Genomic DNA, 14,561 nt, shown 5'->3' with positions numbered 1-14,561 from the left:
GTGGGGGCAGAGCTCAGCTGCTGATGTGAGCAATGGGAGCAGCTGTAAATACAGATGAAGCTTCCCTTGTGCACCCACCACTCACCTCCTGCTGTGCAGCCAGGTTCACCTGTGGCCTGCTGGTTGGGGACCACAGCCTTAGAGTACTAAAGCTCTTTGGAGTTATGTCGTTGCCATGGAAACTTTGAACTATTTTGGAGAGCAGCATGTAAATTGGCATGAGATGAAATAAATTTCAGTGTTTATGTAAAAATTCATTTTGGCAGGAAAAATATCTAGATTCTTGCATGCCATAGTGTCATGGTTAAGAACTTGGAATGTGGACTCAGACAGCTCTGCCACTTACATTCTGTGTGACTTTGGCAAAGTTATTTGTCTTCTCTGATATTGTGTCTTCTGCTTTAAAACAGGCCGTATTTTATAGAATTGTTGGAAGGTTAAAGATCTTAGAACTTTTGTTGGTTATTATTAAAATATTTTTAGATGTTAAAACTCTAAGTATTTAGTATTTTCAGCTCTTTATCCTGCCTAAAATTTAGAAATAGTCCAAATATGTGGAGTACTACTCAGCCATAAAAATGGTCAACTAATACTTCTTATATTAACCTGCGTAGAACTGGAGACCATTCTTCCAAGTGAAATATCACAGGAATAGAAAAACAAACACCGCATGTGCTCACATTAAATTAGAACTAATCTAGCAACACTTTCACGCACCTACAGAAATAACACTCTTTGGAAAACAAGCAGGTGGGAGGGATAGGAGGGGATGGGTAAATGGGTACAGTAACTTTGACTCAAACTGTACAAAAGCAATTTATGTAACCAAAACGTTTATATATCCATAATATTCTGAAATTAAAAAAAAGAAAATAGTCCAAGTATGTTGCTATATTTGGTTTTTAATAACCAGTGTTCCCATTATTCAGGTAAAGAATTGAAAACATCTAGAAGGTAATTGCTTTGTAAATCCTAATTTCTCCATCCAGAATACCTAAGGTAGGGTCTGTATTAGCATGCCTGGCCCAGAAAGCTCTAATCTATATTTCATCTCCTAGCCCAAATTTTATCAACCCCCAAAAGTGGGGTAAGAGTGTCTCCGGGACTTTGAGTAAGAGATGGAACGAAGCAGATATGGATGCTTGTCTAGGCAAGGCACTCGCCTGGGGTCCGGGCAAACCAGGCCCAACCCAGCCATCCCTTGGGTAGAGTTAGCATTTGCGGGGTGTGAACAGTCGCGATCACAGAAACCGTGTCAGTTCGCGTGTTCCGCCGCGTCCATGAACTTGGCAGGGGCTGGAGGTTTTCTGCGAAGGGACGCACCTGTCCGTCACCGCGCTCTTACTGGCTAGGCCCGGATTTTGGCCAGAAAGAGCCAGCATAAGCAGCAGCTACGAGTGCTCGGCAGGAGAGCCCCGGCAGGCGTGCGGTGACGTCGTCGAGGGCGTGTCCCGGGCCTCCGCGGAGCAGTGGGCGGGGCCTGCAGGAGGTGTGCCGGGGGCTGGTTGGGGGCGCGCGCGGCGGGGCCGGGGCGTGGCCGAGGTGGCGGCGACGTCACAGGGCGGCGCGGGGGGGCGGCGCGGCCCGCGCCGGTAGGTGAGCGAGCTGCGGGCGGCGGAGCTGACTCGGGCACTTACGCCGCACGGAGCAGCCTCCGCCAGGGCCGCTCCCCGCGCTGCGATGATGTCCGTAAGGGGCGGCCTCTCGCGTCTCCTCCGGACGCAAGTGCGTTCGGTCCGGAAGAAATCCGTCCACTCCGTGGCTGTGATAGGAGCCCCGTTCTCGCAGGGACAGGTGAGGACGGGGACCCGAAACCGCGGGGCGGGATCACCGCCCCCCAGGACCCGGAGAAGGCGGCGGTGGGGTGCGGGGACCGAGGCGAGGAGAGGATGGGCACAGGCGGCGAGGGCGAGAGCAGGGGTTCCCGCGACTGGGCACCGGGGGTGCACGTGGGCTCCCCCGACGGAGGATGGAGCGAGGCAGGCAGGCAGGGCGGGCACCCTGTGCGGGATGAGGGCAGTGGGTAGCGGGAGGGCGGGATTCTGCGGCCTCCCCAGGGAGCGAGAAAACGGCGGGTCCAGCCTGAGGTGATGGAGGGAGGGAAGGAGGAAGGGGATTCCATGGAGGGGCTGGAGGAGGTGACACCGGCCAGAATCCCCGGCGGAAAATCAGCGGGGAGGAGGCGATAGAGAGCGAGCGGAGATTCACGGCTTCAGGATCCATTCCCTCGGAACAAGCTTGAGCTGGAAGGAGCCCGGCGCTGGCCTCCCCGGCCGCGGGAGGAGGGGAGGGGCTGTTTTGTTCTCACTTCAGTGAAAGGAACCTGCAGTCGGGAGAGTCCACTGGTGGAAAAGCCGGGTCTCTGGCTCCAGCCAGCCGCACACATGCCCAACCACCGGATCCTAACGCGGCTCAGCCCCTTCCTTGGCTTGGCAGGTTGATTTGATTCCAATAATGGAGCTGATTTCCCCCTCCTTCCCTGCAAGTGTGTGATGAAATGACCAGACCTCAGAGGTGGAAGGATAGTAATAGATGGAAGGGCTAATGCTGTCACAGGTTTTTGGAGGAATCTATTAGGAATGAAGCGCAGTATAGTAGATTGCTGTATTTTTGTGATCTAAACTGGTTTTTTTCAGTCATCTTCCCTCACATCTGTCATTTATGTGACTGACAGAAAAGAAAAGGAGTGGAACATGGCCCAGCTGCGATAAGAGAAGCTGGCTTGATGAAAAGGCTCTCCAATTTGGGTAAGAGGCAAGATTTTATTATTTTTTTAAGTTAGAATATACTTTTTAAAATTTTAGAGACAGTTTCAGTTTGTTGCATAGGCTGGAGTGCAGTGGTCCAAACATAGCTCACTGTAACCTCAAACCCCTGGGCTCAAGGGATCCTCTCACCTCAGCCTCGTGAGTAGTTGAGACTACAGACTTACGCCAGCACACCCAACTAATTTTTAAAATTTTTTGTAGAGACAGGGTCTTGCCCAGGCTGGTCTCAGTTGGCCTCAAATGATCCTCCCACTTCAGCCATCCAAAGTGCTGAGATTACAGGTGAGCCACTGCTGGGTGAGCCACTGCACCCAGCCTGGATTTTATTTACTTACTTATTTTAGAAACAGGGTCTCACTCTGCCACCGAGACTGGAGTAGAGTGGCATGATCACAACTCACTGTAACCTTCGACTCTCAAACTCAAGCAATCCTGGCTCAGTCTCCCGAGTAACTGGGACCACCACACTCAGCTAATTTTAAAAATTTTGTAGAGATAAGGTCTTGCTGTGTTGTCCAGGCTGGTCTTGAACTCCTGGCCTCACGCAAATCATCCCCCCTTGGCCTCCCAAAGCATTGGGATTACAGGTGTAAGCCACTGCACCTGGCCCAGGTAAAGTCTTTTTTCAATAAAGAGAGTAATATGTGAAAGGCAAGGAGGTGGAGTGAGGCAGGGCCTGAAAAGCTGCTAGTTAATGCAAAGTGGTGCTAAGAATGCTAGCTCCAGCTGTAACTGCACTGTTAACCTTTCCCTCTAAAGTTATAGCTTTCCTCACTCAATCATGAGATGCTTATGCTTCATCAGTTTCACCAGTTTCCTCTGTTCCAATCATTCATTATGACCAGGCATAGTGATTCACACCTGTAGTCCCAGCACTTTGGGAGGCCAAGGTGGGAGGATTTTTGGGGATAGAAGTTCAAGACCAGTTTGGGCAATATAGCGAGATATCCTGTCTTTACAAAAAATTAAAAAAAAATTTTTTTTAAATCATTCATTTCCTCTCTAGGGTTAATAGCTTTGTATTACTGTAAGCAGAGCTTAGCTCTGTCTTTTTCAAACTTACCTGATTATGACAATCACATAAGTGACTTGTTAAAAATACAGATTCCTAAACTCTACAGAAGAGTCTGGTTCATTGGGCCTGAGGTGGGACCCATATATGTGCTTTTTTAGAGACAGGGTCTCACTCTGTCACCCAGGATGAGGGGCAGTGGTGCCATCATAACTCACTAAAACCTTGAACTCCTGGGCTCAAGCCATCCTCCTACCTCAGCCTCCTGAGTAGCTGGGACTACAGGCATGTGCCATCGATGCCCAGGTAATTTTTCTATTTTTAGTAGAGATGGGGTCTCAAGCTTGCTCAGGCTGGTCTCAAACTCCTGGCCTCAAGTGATCTTCCCACTTCAGCCTCCCAAAGTGCTAGGATTAAAGGCTAAGCCCCTGCACCTGGCCCAGATTTATGTGGGGTTTTTTTTTTTTTTTTACAAGCACCCCAGGTTATCAGAAGTAGAGTTACTGTCTTTTGCTTAGGATAGTAATAGTACTCTGAGCTTTTAGAACCAGAACTAAATCTAACCCAAAGATAAATACCTTTTTTATTGTAATGGAGAACTCTTCTTTTAGTAACAGGGTACCAATTTTTAATACCTTTATGGTAGGAAGGTTCTTCCTTATATTTAACTCAAATGTTTCTAGCTGCTGTTCAAGGCCATTTGCTCCATTCACTTAGGACTGTTCATATATCTTTTCTGGCCCTGTAAGTGCAAAATGTGAAGCATCAGGGAGATCCTGGAGATAGTGTTAATAACACAATCTAGGTGAACTACAGTCCCCTCCCCACTCTGCTCTGAAATCTCCTCTGTTGATTCCAATGGAAGTCATCTCCTTCCAGAAAACATTATCCAGCAAAATAATGAAGTCACTGAAATCACCTTGAGTTGAGGTGTCCTTCATAAACCTCCATCTACAGATGAATGTGGTTACTTGGATTGAATACTCAAAACTCTTAAAGAATTGCAGCTTCTTCTTCAATAGGTTCTCTCTCTTAGCCATTTTAATAACTCCAAATTCAATACCAAAGATGAAAAAGAAACCACTTAAAAGCTTAAGTGGTTAAAATCTTAAAATCTTCTTCTTCTTGTTCTTTTTTTTTATATTTCTTCCCAAGGTAAATTCCAATGATTATCTTCTTTTAATGTGTCACAATTTACCTAATGGGAGGAGGTTTTTATTTCTGCTTATAAATGAGGATACTGTCTTTTAAAATACCTTGTACACACTCTGCCTTTTTTAAAGGATCATTTTACACTGAAGGCAACAACTTTTGGTAATCACTATTTTTAAATGCTGGATAAATCTCTGCAGCCCATCTAATGAACTACATCAGGCTTTGCTCGAATTGCTAGATGGTCTCTAGATTCTGCTGGAAGAGACCCCTGAGGAGAAGCAATCTTAGGCTCTTACAGAGGAGGCCTTTTATAATATTCAGCTGAGGCTGCTGAAGGGGGAGGGGCTCATTTGTAACAGCTCCTCTTACTCATGCTTTATACACCTCCTTTCTGGTCACAGCTCTTGGTATTTTTCCACTCCAACCTAGGGGAAGTCACTCTCCTTGAAATACTATTCCCTAGGCTGCCTAGTCTTTAAACTCCCAACCTTCAGTTGTGGTGAAGCTTCAGTTTATTTGGTCTTCCCTTTCATTTTTTTCACATATCTTTGGCTGTACAATTATAGCCTTACCATGTAGCTGACTGGTAGCCCGGTGGCACCGGCAGTCTGAAATAGAATCTCACTGCACATTAAATAAGATTGTGGCACTCAGCAGATTGCAACATGTGGTTTTGGCTAGTCTCCTGGAATATGTTATGTTGGAGGAAAGTACCAAGAGAAGTTTCAATTGCTCTGTTCCTAAATAGTACCAAAATAACTAAAGTCCTTCCACCACTTTCAGATAAGCAGCATGGGTCAAATTTCAAGGGAGAGAAGACCCATTTAGGTAACTTTCACAAATCTCTTTGTTCTTTGCCTTTGCCATGGTGTTACAGGCTGCCAGTGTTGCCATGGCATCAGTTAAACTTCCTGTTTTCTTGAATGAATGTATTTGGTAACTGGGGTTGTTTTTTCCTTTCTCTGGGCTCACTAAGGACACTTAATGGTTCTCTCAGGTACTCAATTATTTTAGTATATAAAGAGGGCCCAAGAGAAGTGAAGAGACATTGCTCTGGTAAGGCTCAGAAGTAGTGCATCTGCTCCTGATCTGGTTAGCGCTGATAGCCACGGTAGTTTGTCCCTCTTTCTTCAGGAGATCAAGTGTTTTGTTCTGTGCGTAAAGATAGCTGTAAACTGAGATTAAGATTTGGAGGTCTCCCTCTTTGTAATTATGGTAATTTGATCCAGCTGTGGTACTGAAGTGGTGACAGCCACAGGGACAACTATCTAAACAAACTTGCCACTGTGACCAGACCAAGGAGTCCTAGAGTTCAGGAAGCCATTTGAGAGCTATTCTGGTTGCACTAAACTGGTTGAGGACATTTATTCTTCCTGTTCCACTTGATACCCTGTCAGATAGTAGAACAGGAATCTCTTTGGTTGAGACTCAAGAATCTGGGTTGCTTTTGTAAGAACTGCTGATAGAAAGACCTTGAGGTAGTTGTTTAAACTTATCTTTGGTGTAAGATCTTTGATGTGAGATCTATGTGAGTTGAGGCTTCTGTATTTGCTTTCAGCGGTTGGTAGAGAATGTTAGGGGTCACAAGTTTAGTTGTGTGTTAGTGATGCTTTCGCTTGGCTTCCATTCTACCATTCCATTGAAACTGCCTTGAGCAAGCTCATTGATTTGTCAGCCTTTATTTTGCTGACTTCTTTATCATAGCTGACTTCTTTGTTCCTGAAATATTCTCCTTTGTTAGCCCAGATTCCCTCTCTCCTGAGTCTCTTTTTTCTATTCCCGGAATTCCTGGTCCTTCCCGGACTCCCTTGTTGAATCCTCCTCTTCTTCCAGCCTACAAATGTTGATGTCCCCAGTGTACCGTCCCTAGCATTTTCTCACAGAGGCCTCCAGGGACCACTCTCGCCCATTCTCCCCTTCCTCTTACAACTCTGACCTTCCCCTAGAATGCCAGGCTTGTTCCTCCAACTCTGTCCAAGTAGCCTTATTTTACTAACAGGTGTCTCACGCTCAGTATGTTCAAAACAAAGTTCATATCTTCTCCCTCAAATCTGCTTCTCTGCTGTCTTCCCACTGAAATACTATCACTCTATTTCAGCTATCACTCATTATCTAGATACTCAAGTCAAATTCAGAGACCGTCACAGTTGTCTTCTTCCCTTTTGTCCTTTATACCTGCTGACCACGCAGTCTTGTTGATTTTTACCTCCTAAATGATTAGACTCCTTCTCCATAATGGTACTGCTCTACTATCCCTCTTCTCACACCCAGTTATAACTTTCAAATGGTATCTCTTGTCTCTGTTTTGCCTTTCTCAGTTGGCAAATACCTTCTGCATTGCCACCAAAATGGTCTAAGTGCTAATCTGACTGCATTTCTCCTATAAAGTCTTTCCAAGGCTTTCTTTTAAATACATCATGCTCCTCAGACATATCATTCATATACCATCTTGACTAATCTCCCATATCCATGTTCCACTTGCATATATTACTTTGGTGTTTTCTTTTTTAAAAAAAATATTTTTATTTTACTTTTTTTTTTTTTTTTTTGAGACAGAGTCTCACTGTGTTGCCCAGGCTAGAGTGAGTGCCATGGCGTCAGCATAGCTCACAGCAACCTCAAACTCCTGGGCTCAAGTGGTCCTCCTGCCTCAGCCTCCCGAGTAGCTGGGACTACAGGCATGCGCCACCATGCCCGGCTAATTTTTTCTATGTATATTAGTTGGCCAATTAATTTCCTTTTTATTTATAGTAGAGACGAGGTCTCACTCTTGCTCAGGCTGGTTTCGAACTCCTGACCTCGAGCAATCCGCCCGCCTCGGCCTCCCAGAGTGCTAGGATTACAGGCGTGAGCCACCGCACCCGGCCCCCTACTTTTTTTTTTTGAGACAGTTTTGCTCTGTCACCCCAGCTACAGTGCAGTGGTGTGATCATAGCTCACTGCAACTTCAAACTCCTGGGCTCAAGTGATCCTCCTGCCTCAGCTTTCCAAGTAGCTGGGACTACAGGTGTGCACCGCCATTCCCAGCTAATTTTTCTATTTTCAGTAGAGACAGGGTCTCACTCTTGCTCAGACTGGTCTTGAACTCCTGACTTCAAGTGATCTTCCTGCCTCAGCCTCTCATGGTGCTAGGTTATTTTACATTTTTTTAGAGACTCACTTGGTCACCCAGGCTAGAGTGTAGTGTCTCAATTGTAGCTCATTGCAACCTCCAACTCCTGGGCTCAAGTAGTCCTTTCACCTCAGTCTCCCCAATACCTGGGACTATAGGTACTCCCCAGCATGCTTGGCTGATTTTTTAAAAACTTTTTGTAGAGATGGGGTCTTACTATGTTGCCCAGGCTAATCTCAAACTCCTGGCCTTTGTGAGCGAGACTCCATCTCAAAAAAAGAGATTCTGAGAGTCACCCAAATTAAATAAATTGCCCTTCTCCTGAAATTAGCCACAATAAGTTGCTGTTGCTTGTAAGTTAATGATCCTGACTGATAAGCTAGTTTACAAATTCTAATGACAAATTGCCTTGAGGACTAGACTACTCAAAGCTATATCTTCTAAGGAATTTGATAAATTCTTTTAGTTTTTTTGTTGCTGTTTTCCCCCTATACTTGACACATCTTGTAAGTTAATATAATTCATTAGGTTACAGTTTCTTTGGCCTTTAATCTAGAATTATCTTATTTCCTTGGATTTCATCAATTTCCTGCTCTCTTTGTGCTTTGATTTTTGAACCATCATGTTCCTTAATGTGACTTCTGAAAATAGCAACCTAAAGCTTTAAGTAGCTTAAGGATATCCTCAATTTCTAAGCATACCTGGTTGTATTAATAGTAAACGGACCTACCTTAACGTGCTACTGTGATTTAAAAATTATTTCATTGTTCTATATGTTGAGCATGGTGGTGGTTACAGATTGTATATATTTGTAAAAACTCATTGAACTTAAAATGTAAATTACTATAAAGTATGCCTCAAAGTTGTTTAAACATTTTCAGGTTTATTGTTTTTGAACTCCTATCCTCAAATGATCCTCCCACCGCAGCCTCCTTGGGACAGGTGAAAGGAGGGTAGAAGGTCAGAGAGATTCTATTTCCTGAGATCTGCTCCTGAGGCCTAGCACACCCAACATTCTAACAAAAGACTGTAACAGGGGCTATGGGAATTACAAGCCAGGAACCATGGACAAAAACCAGTGTGTATATATATATCCTAACACCACACAAATGTAAGGCCTCGCTGCGAAGGTGCTACATGGGAGATAAGGAAAGGTGAGGAAGGGAGCCTGTGCATGTCTGGAAGAATAGAGTGTCTCAGGCAGAGGGAATAGTAACTGCAAAGACACTGAGACAGAAAGGTGCCTAGAATGTTCAAGGAACAAAAAACAGTAGTGAGCTCCAGCAAGCAGGTGCCATGTGGGAAGGAGTGGGCCTTCTATTCTCTTATCTCCAAGTTTTCAAGAAAAGCCAGAAATCTGCATTTTTCTGGGAAATCTGAGTTATTTAAAAATATTATATAGTGATGTCAGTGAAAATGGTATTGTAGGACCTTCAAAAATTCTTTCAAAAAAGGAATGGGAACATTGGGCAAAAATTATAACATCAGAATCAGTGTTCTTAGAACTCTTTGGCTTATTTCCAGGATTGTAGCAATCCATAGAACATTCATTTAAGAAAAACCGTTGAACCTCAGCAAGATCATCAAGCATTGTGGCATTTTGTTTTAAAGATGCTCTTTTCACCTTTACTGCTTTTTTTTTTTTTTTTTATTCAGAGATGGGGTGCAGTAGCTTGCTTATAGCTCCCTGCAACCTTGAACTCCAGGGCTCAAGTGATCTTCCTGCCTCAGCTTCCCAAGTAGCTGGGACTATAGCCATGCGCTACCATGCTTGGCTAATTTTTTATTTTTTTAGACACAGGGTCTTGCTATATTGCTCAGGCTGGTCTTGAACTCCTGGCCTCAAGCAGTTCTCCCACCTCAGCTGCCCAAGTTGTTAGGATTATAGGTGCAGGCCACCACACCTGGCTTTTTTGTGACTATTTATTTATTTATATTTTTGAGACAGAGTCTTGCTCTGTTGCCTGGGCTAGAGTGCCATGGCATCAGCCTAGCTCACAGCAACCTCAAACTCCTGGGCTCAAGCAATCCTTCTGCCTCAGCCTCCTGAGTAGCTGGGACTAGAGGCATGCAGCACATTGCCTGGCTAATTTTTTCAAGTTTCCCGGCTAATTTCTATTTTTTTTTATTTTTTTAATTTTAAAAAAATGTTTACTTCTTTCCCTTTTCTTGAATATGGTGGCACAGAATTCTTTCTATTTTTAGTAGAGATGGCGTCTCACTCTTGCTCAGGCTGGTCTTGAACTTCTGAGATCAAATGATTCTCCTACCTCGGCCTTCCAGAGTGCTAGGATTACAGATGTGAGCTACCATGCTTGGCCAGGGGCTTTTGTGGCATTTTAACTTGCTCTATTCTCATACTGCCTCTTCACAGCTCAACCATAGTCCTGAAAACCAACAGTTTGCAATCACAGTGAAAACCAAGAGCCTGGTAGTCACTGGAGGGGGCAGAACAGGGTTGGAGCTGCTTCCTAGTTGATTTCCAGAAAATTGTCATTTGACCAGTCTGGTGGTTCCTTAGAATTCCTCTCACAAGGTTGTGTTTATTTGACCAACACAAGTCAATAGGGAAAGAATAATCATCAGTAAATGGAGCTGGGACAACTGGATATCCACATTAGAAAAATGAATTTGAGGCCAGGTGTGGTGGCTCATGCCTTTAATCCTAGAACTCTAGGAGGCCAAGGGAGGCGGGTGGATTGTTTGAGCTCGGGAGTTAGAGACCAGCCTAAGCAAGAGCGAGACCCTGTCTCTACTAAAAAAAAACCAGAAAGAAATTAGCTGGACAACTAAAAAAAAAAAAAAAAAAAAATTGAACACACACACACACACACACATATACATATGTTAGCTGGGCATGGTGGCGCATGCCTGTAGTCCCAGCTACTCAGGTGGCTGAGGCAGGAGAATCACTTGAGCCCAGGAGTTTGAGGTTGCTATGAGCTAGGCTGACACCATGGCACTCTAGCCTGGGCAACAGAGTGAGACTCTGTCTCAAAAAAAAAAAAAAAAAAAAAAATTGAACTCGTACCTTATACCTTATATAAAAATTAACTCAAAATGGACCAAAGTCCTGAATGTAATGCTAAAACTATAAAACTGTTAGAAAAAAACATAGGACTGAATCTTTGTGACCTTGGGTTAGGCAATGGTTGTTTTAAATATCACACCAACATCATAAGTGACAAAAATGAAAATAGATAAATTGGACTTCATCAAAATTAAAAATGTGGGTCCAGGCATGGTGGCTCTTACCTGTAATCCTAGCATTCTGGGAGGCCGAGGCAGAAGGATTGCTTGAGCTAGGAGTTTGAGACCCGCCTCAACAAGAGAGATCCCGTCTCTACTAAAAATAGAAAAATTAGCTGGGCGTTGTGGCATGCACCTATAGTCTCAGCTATTCAGGAGGCTGAGGCAGGAGGATTGCTTGAGCTAAGAGTTTGAGACCCGCCTCAACAAAAGAGATCCAGTCTCTACTAAAAATAGAAAAAATTAGCTGGGCGTTGTGGCGTGCACCTATAGTCTCAGCTATTCAGGAGCCTGAGGCAGGAGGATTGCTTGAACCCAGGAGTTTGAAGTTGCTGTGAGCTAGACTGACGCCACAGCACTCTAGTTTGGGTGACATAGACTCTGTCTCAAAAGAAGAAAAAAAGTGTTTCAAAGAGCACCATCAAGAAAGTGAAAAGACAGCTCATAGAATGGGAGAAAATATTCACAAGTCATGTATCTGATAAGGTTCCAGTGTCCAGAAGACATAAATAACTGTAACAACTGAACAAGTAAGATAATTCAATTAAAAAATTGGTATTAGATTTAAGTAGACATTTCTCCAAAGATGTTACACAAATGGCCAATAAACACATTAGCCATTAGGGAAATGCAAATAAAAACTACAATGAAATACCATTTTGTACTCACTAGGACGGCTGTAATAAAAAAGATAATACCAAGTGTTGGTGAGGGTGTAGAGAGATTGGAACTCTCATACACTACTGGTGTGAAATTGTGTAGCCACTTTGGAAGTTCGACAGTTCTTCAAAAAGTTAAATTAGTGGGGGGCAGTGGCTCATGTCTGTAATCCTAGCGCTCTGGAAGGCTGAGGTGGGAGGTAACTTGAGGCCAGGAGTTTAAGACCAGCCTGAGCAAGAGTGAGAGACTGTCTCTACAAAAAAATAGAAAAATTAGCCATGCATAGTGGTATGCACCTGTAATCCCAGCTGTTTGGGAGGCTGAGGCAGGAGAATTGCTTGAGCCAGGAGTTTGAGGTTGGCAGTGATCAATGATAATGCCATTGCACTTTAGACCAGGTGACCAAGTGAGATTCTTACTCCAAAAAAAAAAAAGTTAAACATATAGTTATGTGATTGAGCAATTCTATTCCTACATATATATCTAATAGATTACAAAACATACATCTATACAAAAACTTATATGCAATGTTCATCCATTATTCATAATGGCCCAAAGTGGAAATGACCCAAATGTACATCAGTTGACAAATAGATGAGGAAAATTTGATCTATCCATAGAATGGAGTAGTATTCAGCCTTAAAAGAATAAAGTACTATTTTATGCTACAACACGGATGAACTTTGAAAACATACTAAGCGAAAGAAGGCAGATACAGAAGGCCATACGTTATATGATTCTATTTCTTTGAAGTGTCAGGAATAGGTAAATCCATAAAGACAGAAAGTAGATTAGTGGTTCTCTCATGTGGCTTTATCTTTCGCTCCTTGTGGTGGTCTCATCTCCAGGCCAGGCCATTTTCCACACCACTTTCTGAGCACGAGATCTAACATGCAGATTTCATTTGTCTCTTCCTGCATTTAGGATCCATGCCCTGTCCCCTCCTCCCACCTCTGAGGTCCTCTGGATGCACCCTAGGTTCAGGGGAATTGTACATTGTTCTATGGGGCTGAAGGTATTATGGGCCTCTGTGGTTAGCTCTTCCCTCTCCCCTTTTATTCCTGGCTAATACTTTTAAGACTTGGATTTTGCCTCTTCTGAGAAGTCCTCCTGATTCTTCCCTTCTGGGGTCCTTGCTCTCACCACATCCTGTGCACAGCTGGGTCATAGCAGCTGGCACTGGACTAGACTGCCACTTTCCCTGCCTGGCTTCTCGCCAGGCTCTGAGCTCTGTAAACACTGCAGCCATATCTTATCTCTGTATCCCTAGGACTTAGCAGAGTGCTAGGTCCACAGAAAGTGCACAGTAAACATTTGTTGAAGGAGATAAGGGGGCAAAGCATCCTGGCTTTTTCCTGTAACCTTATTCACCATCATGACCCATGATGGATCTTTCCAGATCACACTTTCCTGTCTTCAAAATGACTTTCTCAGAAGCTACCTGTTTTCTCAGATTTTCAAGAATGTATGACTGAAAAGGATAATTATCACATATCAAACTTAACTCTTTAACTCTTCCAGTTGAATAAATAATAATGGCCAGTTATTGTCCCCTTTTTGAAGCATGTGTTTTTAAACCAGGATGTAGGTAGATAATGATGACTGCCTCTTTCTTTTAAGAGACAGGGTCTCACTCTGTCACCCTGGCTGGAGTGTAGTGGCTATTCACAGGCACGATCTTAGCTCACTGCAGCCTTGAACTCTGGGCTCAGGTGATCCTCCAGCCTCAGCCTCCTGAGTAGCTAGGACTATAGGCATGCACCACCATGCCTGGCCAATATTTTAAATTTTTTGTAGAGACAGGGCCTTTCTATGTTGCCCAGGCTGGTCCTTTTTTTTTTTTTTTTTTTTAAATGAGACAGTCTCACTGTTGCCCAGGCTAGAGTGCCATGGCATCAGCCTAGCTCACAGCAACCTCAAATTCCTGGGCTCAAGCAGTCCTTCTGCCTCAGCCTCCCCGAGTAGCTGGGACTACAGGCATGTGCCATCATGCCCAGCTAATTTTTCTCTATATATTTTTAGTTGTCTAACTAATTTCTTTCTATTTTTAGAAGAGAAGCGGACTTGCTTTTGCTGGTCTCGAACTCCTAAGCTTAATCGATCCTCCTGCCTCGACCTCCCAGAGTACTAGGATTATAGGTGTAGATTATAGGCATGAGCCACCAAGCCCGGCCCCAGGCTGGTCTTGAACTTCTGGCCTCAAGCGATCCTCTCCCATTGGCCTCCCAAAGCACTAGGATTACAGGCATGAGCCACCATACCCAGCCTGATGACTGCTTTTGTCAAGTAAGGCTGACCTCTACTTAGTTTAGACAGATGCTGTTACTCCTTTAATATCCAGAACAACACAATTCAAAGGCAGAACCTAAGGGATTACAGTGATTGCTTTCAGAAATCTTTGAATAAGTTTATGGAATAAAACTTATTAATTCTTTTCTATTAATAACCAAACTCTCATGGTATTGAGGGTATATATATATATGTGTGTTTGTGTACGGATACTCAGATTTGAAAAGAAGAAAGATGTTCTTGGTTCCCTCCTTCACCCCAAGAGAAGAAAACCACAGAATAGGAAAAGTAGAAAACACCTTCCTGTGTGATCCAA

The 14,561-nt window shown here is 43.9% G+C and overlaps 1 protein-coding gene across 2 annotated transcripts in view; it reads left to right on the top strand.

Moving 5' to 3' along the window:
* Positions 1–1,562: 1,562 nt before the first annotated feature.
* The window catches only part of ARG2 (arginase 2), a 34,292-nt gene continuing 21,293 nt past the window's right edge, over positions 1,563–14,561 (top strand). The window contains exons 1-3 of one of the 2 annotated variants that reach the window (XM_076003925.1): positions 1,563–1,794; positions 2,675–2,747; positions 2,970–3,050. In XM_076003925.1, coding sequence (XP_075860040.1) covers positions 1,681–1,794; positions 2,675–2,747; positions 2,970–3,050 — 268 coding nt within the window. In that variant the 5' untranslated portion in view covers positions 1,563–1,680. The remainder of the gene's footprint in view (positions 1,795–2,674; positions 2,748–2,969; positions 3,051–14,561) is intronic. The other variant, XM_012781121.3, reaches the window with a different exon arrangement.

This window comes from Microcebus murinus, chromosome 6, assembly GCF_040939455.1.
Source record: "Microcebus murinus isolate Inina chromosome 6, M.murinus_Inina_mat1.0, whole genome shotgun sequence".
Lineage (NCBI taxonomy): Eukaryota > Metazoa > Chordata > Mammalia > Primates > Cheirogaleidae > Microcebus > Microcebus murinus.
This window is presented reverse-complemented; position numbering and strand designations above follow the sequence as displayed.